This window comes from Chelon labrosus (genome assembly GCF_963514085.1).
Source record: "Chelon labrosus genome assembly, chromosome: 1".
In the NCBI taxonomy this organism is placed as follows: Eukaryota; Metazoa; Chordata; class Actinopteri; order Mugiliformes; family Mugilidae; genus Chelon; species Chelon labrosus.
In genome coordinates this window covers 21,229,671-21,245,797 of record NC_140337.1, presented here as the reverse complement: position 1 = coordinate 21,245,797, position 16,127 = coordinate 21,229,671, and the positions used below count along the sequence as shown (strand labels likewise).

The window sequence follows — 16,127 nt, the reverse complement described above, 5'->3', positions numbered from 1 at the left end:
TCTTCAGGCAGATGAACAATCAACAGATGAATTAAAGCTGGATAACCACATGAACACAACAGCTGAGGCCTTACACAGAAATCCATACATCTGAATCGCGGTGCATCATTTGCACAAACTTCAGCTTGAAAATGAGGGAAAAACTCATTCAGTCCTGGGTCATGATAAGCCACTGCAGCATAACAGCAATCATTATTCAAACTGAATTACGCCTGGATTCCCAGACTGGCTTGTCGTTCAATGGAACTTTAAAAAATTAGCATTTACATTGGAAGACAATGAAGTTGGTGAGACGCGCAAAGGGAGGAGTTAAGAGTTCTGTCTGTACCTTCAATGTACAGAACAAAAAGCTGGGAGGTAATGCAGTACACAGATTAAATAGCTGCAATGCATCGATAATGAAAGTGAGAGAGTGAGGGAAAGGCAGGAGAGAGGGAAAGAAGGAATTCAGCACTGATTTCTATCCAGCAGTTTGTGTTTTTTTTTTTCCTAAGTCTGAAATTAAAAGGGATAATTGGTGGTGTAATAACTATAGCCTGCTGAATTGTGAGTGTGTGAGAACGAACTGGCAAAGGTGGCAGAAAGTTTAGAAAGATGTTGACTTACCAACTTGAGATGAATCGCCTGTAAGGAAAGAAAAAGAAGAGAGAGAGACAAAAAAAGAGCGATGAGTTCAAAGCACCAAATGTTACTTGCACCGCACACCTGTTCACATCAAAATGAGATATAATAGCGCAGCGAGGAAAAAGAAAAGTCAGAATGTAATTAGCATTTGATGCGCACAGGAGCATTGTTCCACACGCAGGCCTCAACATACAGCTGCTAATTGAGATGCTGGGGAAAAAAACAAACTGCCAAGCATGTTCAGTAAGCAGCATCCATATTTTCTTTAGAAAATTAGTCTTAAAGGTCAAAAGAGAACCTTTCAGGCTGCAGCTAACTTCTTGGCATTCACCTCCCTCTCTCCTCTGCACAACAACTCATCCTAGGACTCATTAAAACGCTGTGTTGTTAAAGAAAATACTCTCCCCGGTTGTATTTAACGTGTATTTGTGACTTTCAAAAGCAGCAGATTATTCAATTAAGCTTTTTGTATTATTGAACGAAAGCAACCTGACAAAAGAAAAGCAGGACAAACTGTAAAATACTAAAAAAATAAATAAAAATAAACTGAAATTTCTGTACAATAAATACACAAATAACTTGTAATAAGTAGTTACTTGGTGCAACAGAGAGTTCAGAGTAGAACCAGTCTTCTAATAAACAACCATGTACAGTTAGTGTCAGGGTAAAAACCAAATTGACTCTAGAGCAAGAGGCAGAAAAAGAAACCACCTATGACCCAACTGCTTTTGGATTCCTTCCAGCGCCCCAATTGATGACTGAATGAAAAATAAATAAATAAAAAGTGCATAATTTCCATTTGAAATATTGATCCGCACCCTAAAGTCAAACTCCCAATTAAGGACTGAACCTGCTACATTGGTCGGCAGGTGATACGTATACGGTGGGTTTAAGGATCAATTCAGATGGGACGGAGCATCCAATTAAAAAAAAAGAAAACTCAGATTAGCTGAACACACGGTACAATTTCTGCACTTGCTGCAAGTTTGGAAGAGTCTAAACACCTGTCCTGGATCGATGGGGCTTGTTAGGGACCTGTTCAGCTTTACAGCAGGTTTGCTTATTTTCCCTAACATACGTATGGGAAATGTTTTTTGTTTGTTTATTTTTTTTGTTGTTTTTTTTTTTTTTTTAGGTTGGAAGAAGAAAGAACAAAACTGTGCCGTTCAAATAAATTTGAGTATTTGACATCAAGACCTATATGCAACACTTTTAATTAAGCTTGTGACATAATCCGCGAGAAGCGAGAAATTTGTTCTTGCTCCTAGGGCCACGAGAACAAGAAAAAAAAAATCGTTTTGGCCAGGTAATTTATACTTCACAAGAAGTTCAGGAGCTGAACACTGGGGAAGTCCTCATAGGGCCCTCCCATTGCAGTATAAGACACATACGCTAAGCATTGTGGGAGATGCGGGAGATAGACGAAGAGAGGCAATTTTCTTATTATTTTCGGATGTCGGCCAGTCAGTTTGACGACCACGTTGGATCACGCCGTTCATTCAGCACGAGCCCACACGCAGTATCCCGATCTCTACCCAGGAGAAATTAGCGGGCACTGCAAATATCATAGCATCTGGGAGCTCACAGAGTGGCCGCTAGCATTTCCGCATTAACCACACCCACTCCAATTTCTGACCAATCACAGAATAGTTGTCGGACACAAAGCTCTGCCCTTTTGATGTGTCAAGAACACGCTGCGGGAACTCCCAAACGAGGGCTGTGAGAACAAAATTACATAATTTTGTTCTCGCAGCCCGAGGAGCGAGAACAAACTTCTCTCTTCTGGAGTATGCAACAGCCTTTAGGTTTGTGACCTTACTCAGTCACACAGTTCGGAGAGGATGGTTTATGCCAGGGCTAAATGAGCTGCTGGTTCCCTTGTATTGTGCCAGCTATAAACAAAGTGGCCCAGGATAGGCTGCCATCCATACTGGCAAGATAGCTGCCATTCCACGTCTGCGGCAAAAAAAAAAAAAAAAAGCCTTTTTCAGTCCCAACACATGGAGCAGAGCAAGAATCCCAGCCAGAGCAGATGGAGCACGGGGCGCTTTTTGCTTGCAGTGTCGGCCTTGTTCTTGATCTAAGGTCCAGACACAAGAGCTGAGACAGAGCTTAAATGTCCACAGTAGTGGATGAAGGCGATGGTAGAAAAAAGGCGCCAGAGGAATGAACGCAATCAATACACCTCGGTCTCCCAGGCCTTGTTTGTTAATATCCTGGATTCTGACAAGGATATCTCCAGCTCCCGAGTGGTATCAGCTGCCCTGCTCGCTCTCACATCGACAAACAGGGTCTCGCACGCGGGGTATAGCCAATGACAGAGAAACAGAGGAAAGAAAAGACGTGTGTGAATCAGACAAGGAAGGAGGCAAGGACAGTGGAACGGAGCAAATGAAGAGATAGCTGGTCAAACACAGCTCATCTATCATGCCTCTTCGCTTCTCCCAGGCCACTGCGTCCACACCATAGGAGAAATAAAGGTGTATAAAGTGGCATACATGCTCCCATGTAATATCATGTCAGGGCAGCTGTGTACAAATATAAAGTTATGGCAGCTGTGGACAGAAATGGAGTAACCATGTCTTAGTGAGTATATATCATTCTGGAGAGTTGACAGGACCCAGGGGCAGAGCTATAAAGTTTATAGTGACCCTGTGGTATAGTAAATAACCCCAGCTGGATGCCAGCGACATCACGGTACTCCTGAAGGTATTCCATGAAAGGAAACACATTGAGGCCATGGCTGGTGATCTGCGGCGTGCTGAAAATCTCTGGAGCTGCATTGGCTTTTGTAAGCCCGGCGACGCTTCCTGCACTCCTCGTACTGCATGAAACCCTTCATTACACCGAACAACCGATGGAACTTTTTTTTTTTTTGTGACCACTGTGCCATCAGAGGAAAAAGCAAGTTGGAAAACGCCCTCTCCTTTTTTTTTAGTTTTTCGGCAACTCAGCCTCTCAGCCGAGAAGCAGTGACCCCTGTCTGCTGTCGATTTACTTTCCATCTCTTGACGCACTCCCCACACCTCTCTCTCTCTCTCTCTCTCTCTCTCTCTCTCTCTCTCTCTCTCTCTCTCTCTCTCTCAGCACCGCTTAGTTGTCAACCTTTCTCGCCCATAAATGCGGAAAGAGAAATGTGTGGAGAGAGCGGGACACACATGAACGAGTTGGGCGCAACAACACACGTACCCTCACACGCGAAAGGGAACAGTCAACAAGGACGTTAAAGGCAAACCATCTGGTACACGTTTCAGGTTACCAATCATAAAACCAAACCAGAAACGCAGACGGAAATCAAGTTGTTTTTGGTTTTGCAGGGCAGAAATACTTAAACCACCACACCGTTTGCGGTTATTTGGTTGACTATTTAACCATGTGTGTATTTTTTTATTTACGAGAATGCAAAAAAGTAATCCTTCCATTACATGTTATTAAATATTCAAATCAGTTTCACCAGATAAGATTATTTTATCAGTTATTAGTCTTTTTGATCATGGCAAAAGCTGAATGGTCAGACTACTTTTTTAATCCTACATGATTTTGTAATCTGGATGCATCACACACTTAAGGAGAAACCTGACAGATTATTTCTAATCTTAAACTACAACAACGATTTGCAAACCATAACACAACACACCACAGGATATTACATTGACTATCCGGCCAGATCAGGGGACACTTAATGCACTCTCACAGGAGGGCGGGTGTAAACAAAATGTGGACTGAGATTGCGGCGATAAATCTGCTAATCCACCTTCCAGTATGATAGATGGGGTAATGCGTCCGCAAACTGGCTCGCCAACTGCTCAACAAACCAAAAGGAGAAACAGCTAGAGATGCAGAGGACCTTGCATTAACGCTATATAACTTTACAATGAAAGTGGTCAGGGAGATGAAGTCAACACCCACATGTTTTCTTCAGCGAGACACAAGATTTAACTGTCAATTTAATATCTGTCTATAGTTGTATAATAGCTAATGTTAGCCTCAAGGATTAGTATGTTTACTGTTGCTTGACAACACTGTCAGCTGCACCATGTCCTTGTAGACCCATTCCTCTTTCTTGGTTGGTTATTGTGGGAACTCTGACGTAATCTTCCTGATTTTAAATATTAAATATCAAACATGTTTGATATTGATCGGGGTGGCCCTAGTTAGTCTGCTAGCAGATTTAATCTGTGAGGCTGTGAACTCTCACATTACCAGATAATCTGGTGACGTCCCCTCCGATTGTAGGGAGGGGTGAATGTGGGGACAAATCGACACTAACTCCTTTAGTCTCAGCCCAGCTCAAGTCATGTCCAGAATAACACTTTGTCTCAGAACGGGCTATTTGAAGCACATAAGTGCATTTACAATGACAAATATAGGAAAATGCAGTGCATGAGCACCGGGGTGGTGTGTTCACAACGGGAAAAAAGATGAGTGTGAAATGACGGACACTTCTCACCTTCTATAGATGCAGTGATAGCGTAGCAGACGAGTGAGTACAGCTAAGGTACTATAGGCGCTCCATACAAATCTTATTACTTCCACTAGCACTACCAGTACAGCTACACTGTTGTTGCGTAGAACCCATCAGTATTTGCCATGGCTGCATCTAGCTGTAGCTCGACAGATCAGCTGGTCAAACGTTGATGTAATTTCAAGTAAGTGCACATTTTACTATGTTCAGTTCTAAGCAACACTTCCCTGTCCCTGTAAAAATTCACACACAACACGAGTAAGTACATAGAGTACATAGCGTGCTACATGGAAGTCTACTAATGGAGGTATGCCACTAGGGACGTGGTCTAAGTACAGCCAGTACACCTTTTTCATCACAGACTTGTTTTTATTTATTTATTTTTTGTATTTATTTATTTTTTTGCATGGCACAACAGGGCAAGCACTGGTGTAACTCATGACATTAACGCATTACATCAGGGAATTGAGTTTGCCTTGATAACATGTAAGTCAGCGGTTTCTGTTTCCAGTTGTGAGAGGTTAAAATCTGATGTTAAAAAAGTCTATCAGGGTCGTTGAAATGTTTTTTTGTTTTTGTTTTTTCTCTGTTTGACGAGTCTAAAACGTAGAATGAAAATGGTCTACTGATAACAAACACATATCTCATGAAGATAAAGGTTTTCTCATCGGGAAAACAGTTCATAGTTGGTTAACTTATGAAAAATGCAAATGAGAAATGGCGAATAAAAAAATAAAAATACGTTTAAAAAAGTTTATCAATTCGAGGGTTAGTCTGGTGTAGCCAGACTCAATTATTATCAGAATATGAGTCTAGTGAGATGCCATTTGGATTTCATTATTGTGAGTTTGTACTGATGCAGAGAACATAAATAATACATGGATCAGGCATAACATTATGACCACCTTCCTAATATTGTGTAGGTCTCTCTTGTGGCCTTCAAAACAGTTGGGAGCTTGGGATTTTGGGATCAGTTTTTGAGTTGTTCCTAAAGCGTTTTTGTGCGTGTTCCTGTGTCAGGCTGCATCCTGATGGGGATGGCTGCTGCCATCAAGGAGTGTCATCGCTATGGGGTAGGGGTGTCTGGTCTGGTCTAGGTGGGTGCTACATGTTTAAGCGACATCCACATGAATGAATGCCAGGTCTAATTGTTTACCAGTACATTGCATTGCCACAGAATGGTCAATGTTTTTCACTTCTCCTGTCAGTGGTTTTAATGTTGTGGCTGATCGATGGTATGACTGCATACAATTGGACAGTCCTACAACCAATCAGAGCAGTTGTGTTGTGAACAAAATCAACTCCATGGCACTCAAATGACGTCCATGACTACATCTCTGTTACTCTATTGTCCATCATCACATGAAGCCTGCTGGAACAATTGGCCCGGCAGATTTTTGCTGGAGCATAATCAGTTCCCAAGGGGGCCAGTTCCAGACCAACTTTCTGCCAAAGAAACAATTTGTGGGCAGAGAAGTTGGTCTGGCTTCCAAGCTATAACGAGTCTAAAACTAGACTGAAGATCTTTCAAGCTACTGCCTTTTTACTTTGTGCTGCTTCTTTCCACTAGCGCTAACTTAAAATCACAAACAAACAACATCATTTACGCTTTTGGAGCTGCTACGTCTGAAAAACACATATACAGTGTAAAGACAGAGACGGTGGGTGTGAGAATATAAACTCCACGTCTGAAATCAATGAATTCTGTGAGAAACTCCACCTCAGCGGGACTCCCACGTGAAGTATTCCAGAGTTAATATTTCATATCGACACCCTGCCCCTCACGGCCGCCAAGAAACAGCAGCTAAAAAGCTTCCCGGTGAAGGTTCTCGCAATGTGAATATGACTATAAAAGTTTGACAATGCTGTGTTTGTGGCATCTACACAGTAATGGAGTCCTCCCCTATGGTGGGCAAAGTATGAAAACAGAAAATATGATTGTGCATTTACCAGAGTCCCCGAGAGACTTTGGGAAAAAATCTATACTCATATTCCCACATAGAGGTGACAATCCACCTGATGGAATTACTTTGTGCTTATTTTCTACAACAGTGAGCAAACAAGGGGGAAATGCTGGCATCCGGCCTTGATCAAGATCTTATTACTGGAGGATTTGACCTAAAACAGTTAGATGCTTAAGCTATCACAGCACTACAGAATTCATGAGGTTCATCACAGACAATGGACACCTATACAAGGCTTATAGGTAGTTTAGCATTCTGCGTCAATTTGATGTCGTAGCTGCAGCGCAGATGCTAACGCCATAGTCTGTCATGAACCTACCCAGAAATGTAACTACATGTGGCGGGGATGCAGACCGCAAGAGCTGCGATTGGTCCGCTTGGTAGTAGCGCGTTTTTGCTTTAGTATTTAAAGCTGCTTCTCCGTCTCCGCAATTTTTGAATTCATTGGTTTGGATCAATCAAGATGGAACACATGGAGGAAAAGTTAATTGAGGAGGTTCGGAAATACAAACATTTGTATGACTCGTCTTCGGCGAAAGTTTCAGTCGCCATCAGAGGTTGCGCTAGACTTTTTCGTTGGCTGTCTTTTTGACTGACAGGGTCGTGAAAATCCCGTCGTAATCCATTTTGACCCGTAAATGTTATTGTTTTAAAATGATAACAATGACATGTTCAGTAGCATTTAATTTTCATTCATTTTTAAAAAGAAAAAAAGATTCGGCTCATATAACCGGCCATCAAAGACGACTCAAGAATCATGAATCTAGAGTCTATTTAACCGGCTCAGTTGAGTCCTACCACGTTTGATTGATATATAATCAATAAACGGCACTACTACATCTCACTCGGCAGAGAATCAAAATGTACTACCCGGCTTGACCACTAGCAAACTAAGGCACTCACTCACTTAAGCACAATACGCAGTGAAACGAAACTTAACCGACTCATAACCAGTACTGGTGGATCCCTGCTTAACCGAGAGTCAGCAGCCACTCACTCGGCCGGCAGATAAACGAAACTTAACCGACTCTTGCACTAATAATCAAGAGAGACAAGAACCAATTAATATGCTCACTCGCCACCAAGTGGTCTGGGGGGTGAATTGCAATCTGTCAAAACAAAATGGCAGACTGCCTTCAGATTTTTCCGTCAACTTTGCCATTATTGAATGAGAAGCAGGAAGTAGGAACATAAATTAACCCAACTGGCAAAAAAGACACAGCACGACTAGCGTTTGGGCGGTGTTTTTGCAGAGCGAGCCAGACTGACGAGCGCATAAGTACAGTGGCTAGCACTGGCACAGGTTACGGCGTCCATGTCCCGCAGTACCCTAAATCAGTGGTTCTCAACCTTTTTTGGGTCCTCGACCCCCTGCATATTTTTGATCGACTCTGAGGAACCCCCACCCGATCTGGGGGGTGTCGGTGCAATTTGATAGAAACTGCAGAAACTGCATTTTAAATTGCATTATGGCATTTATTCTCTCTTTGAGGCAAATATGAGCTTTCAGTTGTGTCTCAGTCACATTTGAATAAAATAATGCTATTTCTATAAATGTCATAGGATCTTTTTTAAAAGATATTTTATTTTCACAGACCCCTTGCAATTACACCACGGACCACTAGGGGTCTGCGGACCCCGGTTGAGAATCTATGCCCTAAATGAGCCTTTACACTACTGTAATGTGTCTCAGTTTATTCAAAACTAAATACATTTATTTATTTTTTTTCTGGTATGAAGATATAAAGAGCTGAACTGAATTTCAAACAAGAGCATAAAATGAAAATGTGACTACATGCATCATTATCCCCGAAATCTCATTTTGGGAATTTATAATGCACTGACTTAACAGACTCTATTTAACAGCATGATAACTGTTAAATGCTTTAAATACAACATACATCCTTATTGGATTAAATTACACAATTTGAAATCAAGTTGCAGAAGTAATTTGCTGTTTCCCTGCTCCTTCTCCTTTTCCCTTCTCTGTCGCTTCATTGGCGTGTCCATTATAAACTCCGGGCAAAACTGTATGACATCCCCAGTTGGTGCTCAGAAAATATTACTAATAAGCTACAGTTACTTAGGCAAATTGTGTTCTTCACGCTTGGCTGGTTTTTGCCTCATGTCAAACTTGCAAAGCCTAAGTTACATTATTTAAAATGGGACTTTTATTCAGTTACAGAGCTGAAGAGATGTGCATAAGACATTCTGTGAATTTGTTTCATTTCAGATGTCACAAGTAATTATTCAGTGTTTAGCCTATAAAACAGCATCCTCTGCTTAACACTGATCAACGTGTCTGTGAAGATTTCCAATCATCTAGGCCATGGTGAATCTAAAACAAAGCTAAAAGAAACAAAGCTATACTCACACAAGTCCGGTTACACTTGTTTTAGCTTAGTTGTAAATGTAAGACAGGCTAAATGAAAGTGAATCTAAACTAATCTAATCTAAACAGGTTGGAATCTATATATAGGTCTGTGATGGGACTGTTAAGACCTTTCGATTTCATTCACATCACCACAGTGATTCCTCGAGAGGCGTCATTCGCAACATTTTCATTTTGGAACATGATTATACGCGTGAAAATGCACATGACAGCTTCAAAATAGCACAGAAATCTCACAATGGTGAAAAGTCCCGCTGCAACAATTAATTTAATGGCTCTCTTCGGCGGTTATGCTCTATAGGTGCCTTGGTGTGAACTTACAGGATGTGTGAACACGACGCAACGATTGTCAACGCTGCGCATTTGTGTCTCTATTTAGTTCTGAACTTTAGTTCTCATTCTGCCTCTTGATTTCATTGTTGCCAATGTTTTCAACAATGTCCCTGCTTTAACTGTGCTATTTTTTCCCAGTCCAGAGAGAGCCATGGTTATAGCAAACATGTCCATTTGACCCCATGGACATGCATGCAAAGTAGTATGCCCACAATAAGTGAGAAATTTGTTCTTGTTCTCAAGGTGGACAAGAACAAGAACAAAGTTCGTTCAGGGGGGGTCATCCATACTTCACAAGAAAATTCAAGTGAAGTCCTCATAGGGCCCTCCCGCTGCAGCAAACAGTACGTCACACACGCTAAGCATTGTGGGAATTGCGGGAGATGGATGACGAGAGGCAATTTTCTTATTGTTTTCAAATGTCGGCCAGGCGTTTTGACGACCGTGTCCGTTGGATCACGGCATTCATTCAGCATGCACCCACGCCCATCGTTAGCATTTCCGCTCTTCTGCATGAACCACGCCCGCTTCCAATTTCAGACCAATCACAGAATAGTTGTCAGACACCACAAGAGAAAAAAGTTCTGCCCGGATGATGTGTCGAGAACAAGCTGCAAGAACTCCCAAACGAGGGCTGAACAAACAATGACGTCATTTTGCTCTCACACCCCTAGGAGCGAGAACAGATTAACAAGCTTAATGTACCGCATTTTGACTGGTTTAGTAATAAACCTGAATCCAAACTAAGAATCTAAAGGATGCGTGAGGACAAACAATACTATCCTGAATTCTGGAAAGGAGGTTGCGTGAGTTATAATTACTTCATCTGCCATTTCCGCCTCACTGCATCATCCAAAGGAATAACGGGGGGAGTCTTGAAGGGGAGAAGGCGTAAAAACCAACCCCATGTGGACCTTAATATACTACTTCAGAGGTGGGCTGTTGCTCCTCCGAGTAAAAAAGAGAAAACGGCACGCTGTCACCCTCAAAGCAAAACCTGTAAAAAAAACCTGGGCTATGTGATTCAGCACCAGATTTATTTCGATCAGATTAGGAAGGAGTCCTCACTTCCCTAGGTTCAATCCTTCTTCAGAGATCAAGTCTCCTTCTGCCTCCAGGAGAGTTGGGGATGAGCCAATTGGTCTTGGTCTTTGTTTTGTTGGCAGGGTGACTCCAATAAAAAAGAAAAAAAAAAAAAAACATTACTCTGCGAGTTCAGGTCCAGGGTTAGCAGGTATCTCTGGGCACAAGTGTACAAACGGTAAGTGGAGACTACTCGGACCACGGCTGCCATCAAGCCCATGTAGGAAAGGCACTGAGTTCATTAACACTGAAACAAACTGAAGAGCAAAAATCCAGCGCTTCTTTCCTACTGTTAGCAAAATAACACTTGTATTCATGATATACAAAATTGGACATGAGCAACCTGAAGGTACTTTCAATAACAATGGAGTATAAATGTCCCTTTGTTAAGGTTAATGTTAATGATGATTTAAAGAACTTTGTCTTGTAAATTGCAAGGCTTTTCCCAAGATGAGGCATGTTAGAGCCCAACCACAGTACCCAACCCCTGCTTTTCCAATTCTGAGAAGCATGCACCTTCTAAAAGAGTCAGATTTCTTTTCTTTTTTTTTTTTATCATTATATCATTATTTAGTCTCTGTAAGACACAAGTACCACTCTGTCTCTCCTTTCCCTTTTATTCCCCTTCGTTCTTGGTTCTTTTTATTTTGGAGCTTAGATCGAATGATAATTTTATATCGGTCCCCTGCAACATGTGGTGCCCAGCACACAAAGACAACCGCACGAAAGTTTCACAAATCCGTAAAAACATGTGGCGTTACAATGATCTGTTAAGATGACATCTGTGGCATTATTTTCTTTATGTATACTCTCGTAATAAAAAAAAAACTCTAAATATGCTACTATCCCAACTATTAAATCAAATAGAATATAAACATTTTTTTTTAAGAGTCCATCATTAAATTACCGTAATGATGCTAAAGCCGATATTAGCGCCATTACGGTAATTTAATGAGTTAGCCTGTGCAGTAAATATACAGGAATACTAAACATAATGCTGTTGTGACGTGGCTTTCTATGGATAAATGTACGTAAGATTTAATAAAGTACTAGCGAATTTAACTGTACTAGCAAGTTCTTATAAAGTTAAGTTAGTTGACGTTATGTCCGGAGTCGCTTCCTCTAAACATCGGGTTTTAAACGGTGGCGGTTACGTGGATTTTTATTAGTGAATGCTACGTGAGTCCCGTATGTTGTCGTGCCGTTTTCTCCGTCAGGTTAAACTCAGTACAGAGTACCCGGAGAGAACCCACACAGACACAGGGAGAACATGCAAACTCCACACAGAAAGACCCCAGTCGGCCCATGGATTCGAACCCAGAACCTTCTTGCTGTGATGCGTCAGTGCTAACCACCAGAGACCTGGGCTTCAACTACAGCTTTAATCCAAGTGAAACGTACGTGACTGTTTCAACAGATTCATTTTAACCAGCCTTCAAATCATTTAACACCGAACAATGAAACACAAATTGAAATTCTTTCAACACAACACTCTTCAGAAATACGTTTATCCTATATGAAAGAAACACTTAAGCCTCTGAAAATATTGTCAGTCGTGGAATCCACTGGGGTTAAATAATATATGTGCGGCTGCCACAACAGCCAGGGTGTGGTAAGAAAAGAAGCAGGACAAGGACACTGTAATCGAGCCCTGTTTTGACGGAAGACACTAGAACCACTCCGACGAGCAGACTTTTGCTATTTGAAAAGGAATGCAAGGTTGGACACATCAGGGTGATGGCATTGTCCTGATGTAGAAGAGACTTAGCATGAATTTAAGTCACAGGAATACTGTGAGTTTCAAATACTAGTTTCTCCTCTCTGTTCGATGACTCAATCAGCCACCCAAGAAATCTACCTATAATTCATATCTATTTTTTTTTCTTTTTCTTGTAGCAACCACAGGAGACAAGAGAAAGCTCTGTTGCCAGGTAACAGTGACACAGCTGAGTGATTGGGCCGGGTTGATAGCTGGAGTGGTTTTCTGAGAAACCATTGGTCCTCTGGACCCTCAGAAGCCAACGTACTTGAGTGGCTCTCCCAGCAGAAAATAAGACTGATGGCCGCAACTGTTATCACAGGCCTATTTGAGCTCAATATGGGAGAAGACAGCGTGCTGGTAAAAAAAATAATACAAGTGGTTTCAGAAAAACAATGTAACAACAAAAGGTATGGACGTAACAGAACGCGGTTGCTTTGGTTGTGGCTGACTGAGGAACCAATTTATGTATATATATATATATATCAGAGGTTGCACTAGACTTTTTCGTTGTCGGTCATTTTGACTGACAGGGTCATAAAAATCCCGTCATAATTCTTTTTTTACACGTCACTTTAATTTTTTTAAATGATAATAAAGACATATTCAATAGCATTTAATTTTCTTTAAAGTTTCATTAACTTTAAGTACTTTTTTCAGAACAGTACTGACTTTAAATGGTAAAAAAAAAAAAAAAAAAGTTTTGGCCACCGACAGTCAATGCTGCCGACACGTCCTGTCCGTACTCGGAACGGGACTGCTAGCGCTAACAGCTCTTAGACGGTACCGTAGGGTTGAAGTGCTTCGGTCGGTGTTATGCTAATTCCATTTTGGTAGCCGTTAGCTGCATGTCTATGGTTAGCCGAGCTCTGACGTGTGCATCAGTATAATCGGTGTACCAGGAAATCTTGCACCGACAAAAGTTCCGCGATGTTTGGAACACAAACTGCGATGAGAGACAAGAGCCATTAATAAGGTCACTCGCCACCAAGTGGTCAGGGGTGTTAACTGCAATCTGTCAAAATGACGGATGGCATTCAGATTTTTCCGTCACTTTTAAAAAAAAACGGTCAATGACGGAAAATATTTGGTTAACACGACCCCTGATATATATTTATATATATATAGTATATATATACAAATCAGCCATGCTTTATATGATCAGACTGAACTTGCACATCTCCTACAACCCTATGTACTTTTAAAAGTGTATGTGCATTGTCGTTAAAGTGCAGTTTATGTACAACTTAGTGACCTTGAGGGGCGCTCCCCTGTGATACGACAAGGTGCCTCTTCGTAGTTGGGTAGCGCTCGAAGGCAGTGTTTGACCAATGCCTCACACACACACACACACACACACACACACACTGATCCCCTTGTCCTTGTGTGTGTGTGCACATCTCTCTCTTGGACCCCAGTTCCTGCTCTAATCCTCTGGACTCGATGCTGATGCTGCAGCCTGGTAATTCACCAAATCCCCTTCTGCCACCCTCAAACCATACCTCTCACTCTGATGTCAAGTGCCGCTTGACAGTGCACACGCGAGCGCGCACAAACAAATATACACAAGCACATACTGTACAAACAGGGCCAAAACACGTAGAGGCTACACGCAAACAAATTAAATCTCTACAAAGAGCCTCAACATTCAGATGTTAAGTCACGAGCTTTCCTCATCCTGCCTTGGATTTACTTCTTATCCAAGGCTCTCGGTTGGTGAAGCATCAGCGCTTTCAGGTCCGCTCCCTGCCTCTTTCTCTATAATGAGTCGCTTTTATGTCTCCATTCTCCAAACTGTCACCGAGAAACGTCCACATTTGATCGCTGATTTCATTAAACGCTTTGTTTTTTCCTCGCGAAAACGCCAAAGTGCTCCCAGATTTGCCATTAGAGAGCCCCCACAGGAACAATGTGTAATTTTAGCCTGCCACCGAAACTGTCTGAGGCGTCAGTCAAGAGCCAAATGTTGACGCTAAATGCAAGATACGGACCGAAATGTTTTTCTTTCTTGGAAAAATGGAGATTGCACACAAAGATGAATGATGAAATGGGCACACCGAGAGGGATATTTTCCAATTCTCATGTCACCCACGGCTCTGTTTTAAAACGCCAGCCTCATCCTGTAACATGCTGAGAATATTTGTGTGGTAAAAAAAATACATAAAGTAGTATTCAAATAAAGAAAACAACTGTAAGCAGACATAATTACTCTAATTACTGGAGGCAAAACACACTGCATACACAGTAATACTTCAAGTATTACTGTCTAACAATTTTACAGTCCCCCGTGTGCATGTTGTCTTTCCACAGGTTTAATTTAGTTAGATTTGTAATATCTGTATGATAAACAGATTTAATTAGATGCGTGGTTGGATACAGCCCACAGTGGTGTTGCTCATTTGAAACTAGTTAGGGAGGGCACCTGACTGGGGCGATGAATGTCATGAGCAATTTCTAAAGATGCCCGCTGCACATTTGTTGAGCCGTCCAGCCGGCTGAGCAAAGACGTCGCGGGTTAACATAAAAGTCTGGCAGAGAGAGAAGACGTAAAGATAACAAGAGAAGGCGCTAAAAATAAAAGGGAAGTAAAGGACTGACACAGTGTGACTCGTCTACGCGTATGGGTAAAATAAGGACGTGAAGGACGCTTTGAAAGCTCTTGTGAGTCCGGCAACGTTTCAGCGTGCTTTGCCGCCTTCTGAGGGGTTAAGAAGAGGACTTTGTATATGCTGGAGTGGCCCGCTATCAAGGCCTCCTCTGTTCCTTTATGATTAGTGTGCTTGTTCTGTTAGATGTGATTAGGGTAATGCTGTAATGCTGTACCCGAGTTAATGGCCTGTGGTTACTGTTTCCAAGCCCTGATGCTTGATTAAATTAGTCACTTAATATTAGTATTAGTCGATTAATCTGCCAATTAATTGACTGGGTCAAAGTGATTGCAACTTTGTGCAACAGATGATTTATCAAGGGAGGTAGTATTTGATTTGATATTGCATCCAGAAGTTGTCATGCTAATCAAGTCATACAACAAGGCGTCAATATTAGAAGTAGTTTCCTTGAAGTTCAAAGTCCTTAAATTGGCTATTACAGTCCATGATGTACATTTTAAGTCAAGTAGTCATAATTTACCATCATGATTTGAGGCGTAGCTATTAAAAAGTCTAGCTTTGGGAAGTCCTGATAGCTCAACTTGCTGAGCAAGCACCCCAATTAAAAAGAAAAGAAATAATGGTAATTCTATTTTGGACATTGACCAATTTCCCTTTAATCCAGTTTTAAAATGTTAGCGTGATTATTACAAACTCTGATTCCTGATTGACAGACCATGCCAGCCAACGTTTGCTGGTGAAAATGCAACGTAATGCAAGAGAAAATGCAAGTTCTGTTGGTGTGTAGTTACGTTCAGGCTGTGTTTTATTACCTCCAGAGTATATACAGCCTACAAAATCACATTTAAGGTAAAACAATGGTAATATGTGGTAGACCATGCTTGACAGTATTGCATCA

The 16,127-nt window shown here is 41.6% G+C and overlaps 1 protein-coding gene across 2 annotated transcripts in view; it reads right to left on the bottom strand.

Moving 5' to 3' along the window:
* The window catches only part of nrxn2b (neurexin 2b), a gene marked incomplete at its 3' end in the record, with an annotated part of 633,819 nt that overhangs the window by 476,113 nt on the left and 141,579 nt on the right, over nt 1–16,127 (bottom strand). The window contains exon 3 of one of the 2 annotated variants that reach the window (XM_084551818.1): nt 607–624. The exons of the other annotated variant lie outside the window; for it this stretch is intronic. Coding sequence (XP_084407944.1) covers nt 607–624 — 18 coding nt within the window. The remainder of the gene's footprint in view (nt 1–606; nt 625–16,127) is intronic. 2 annotated transcript variants of the gene reach the window in all.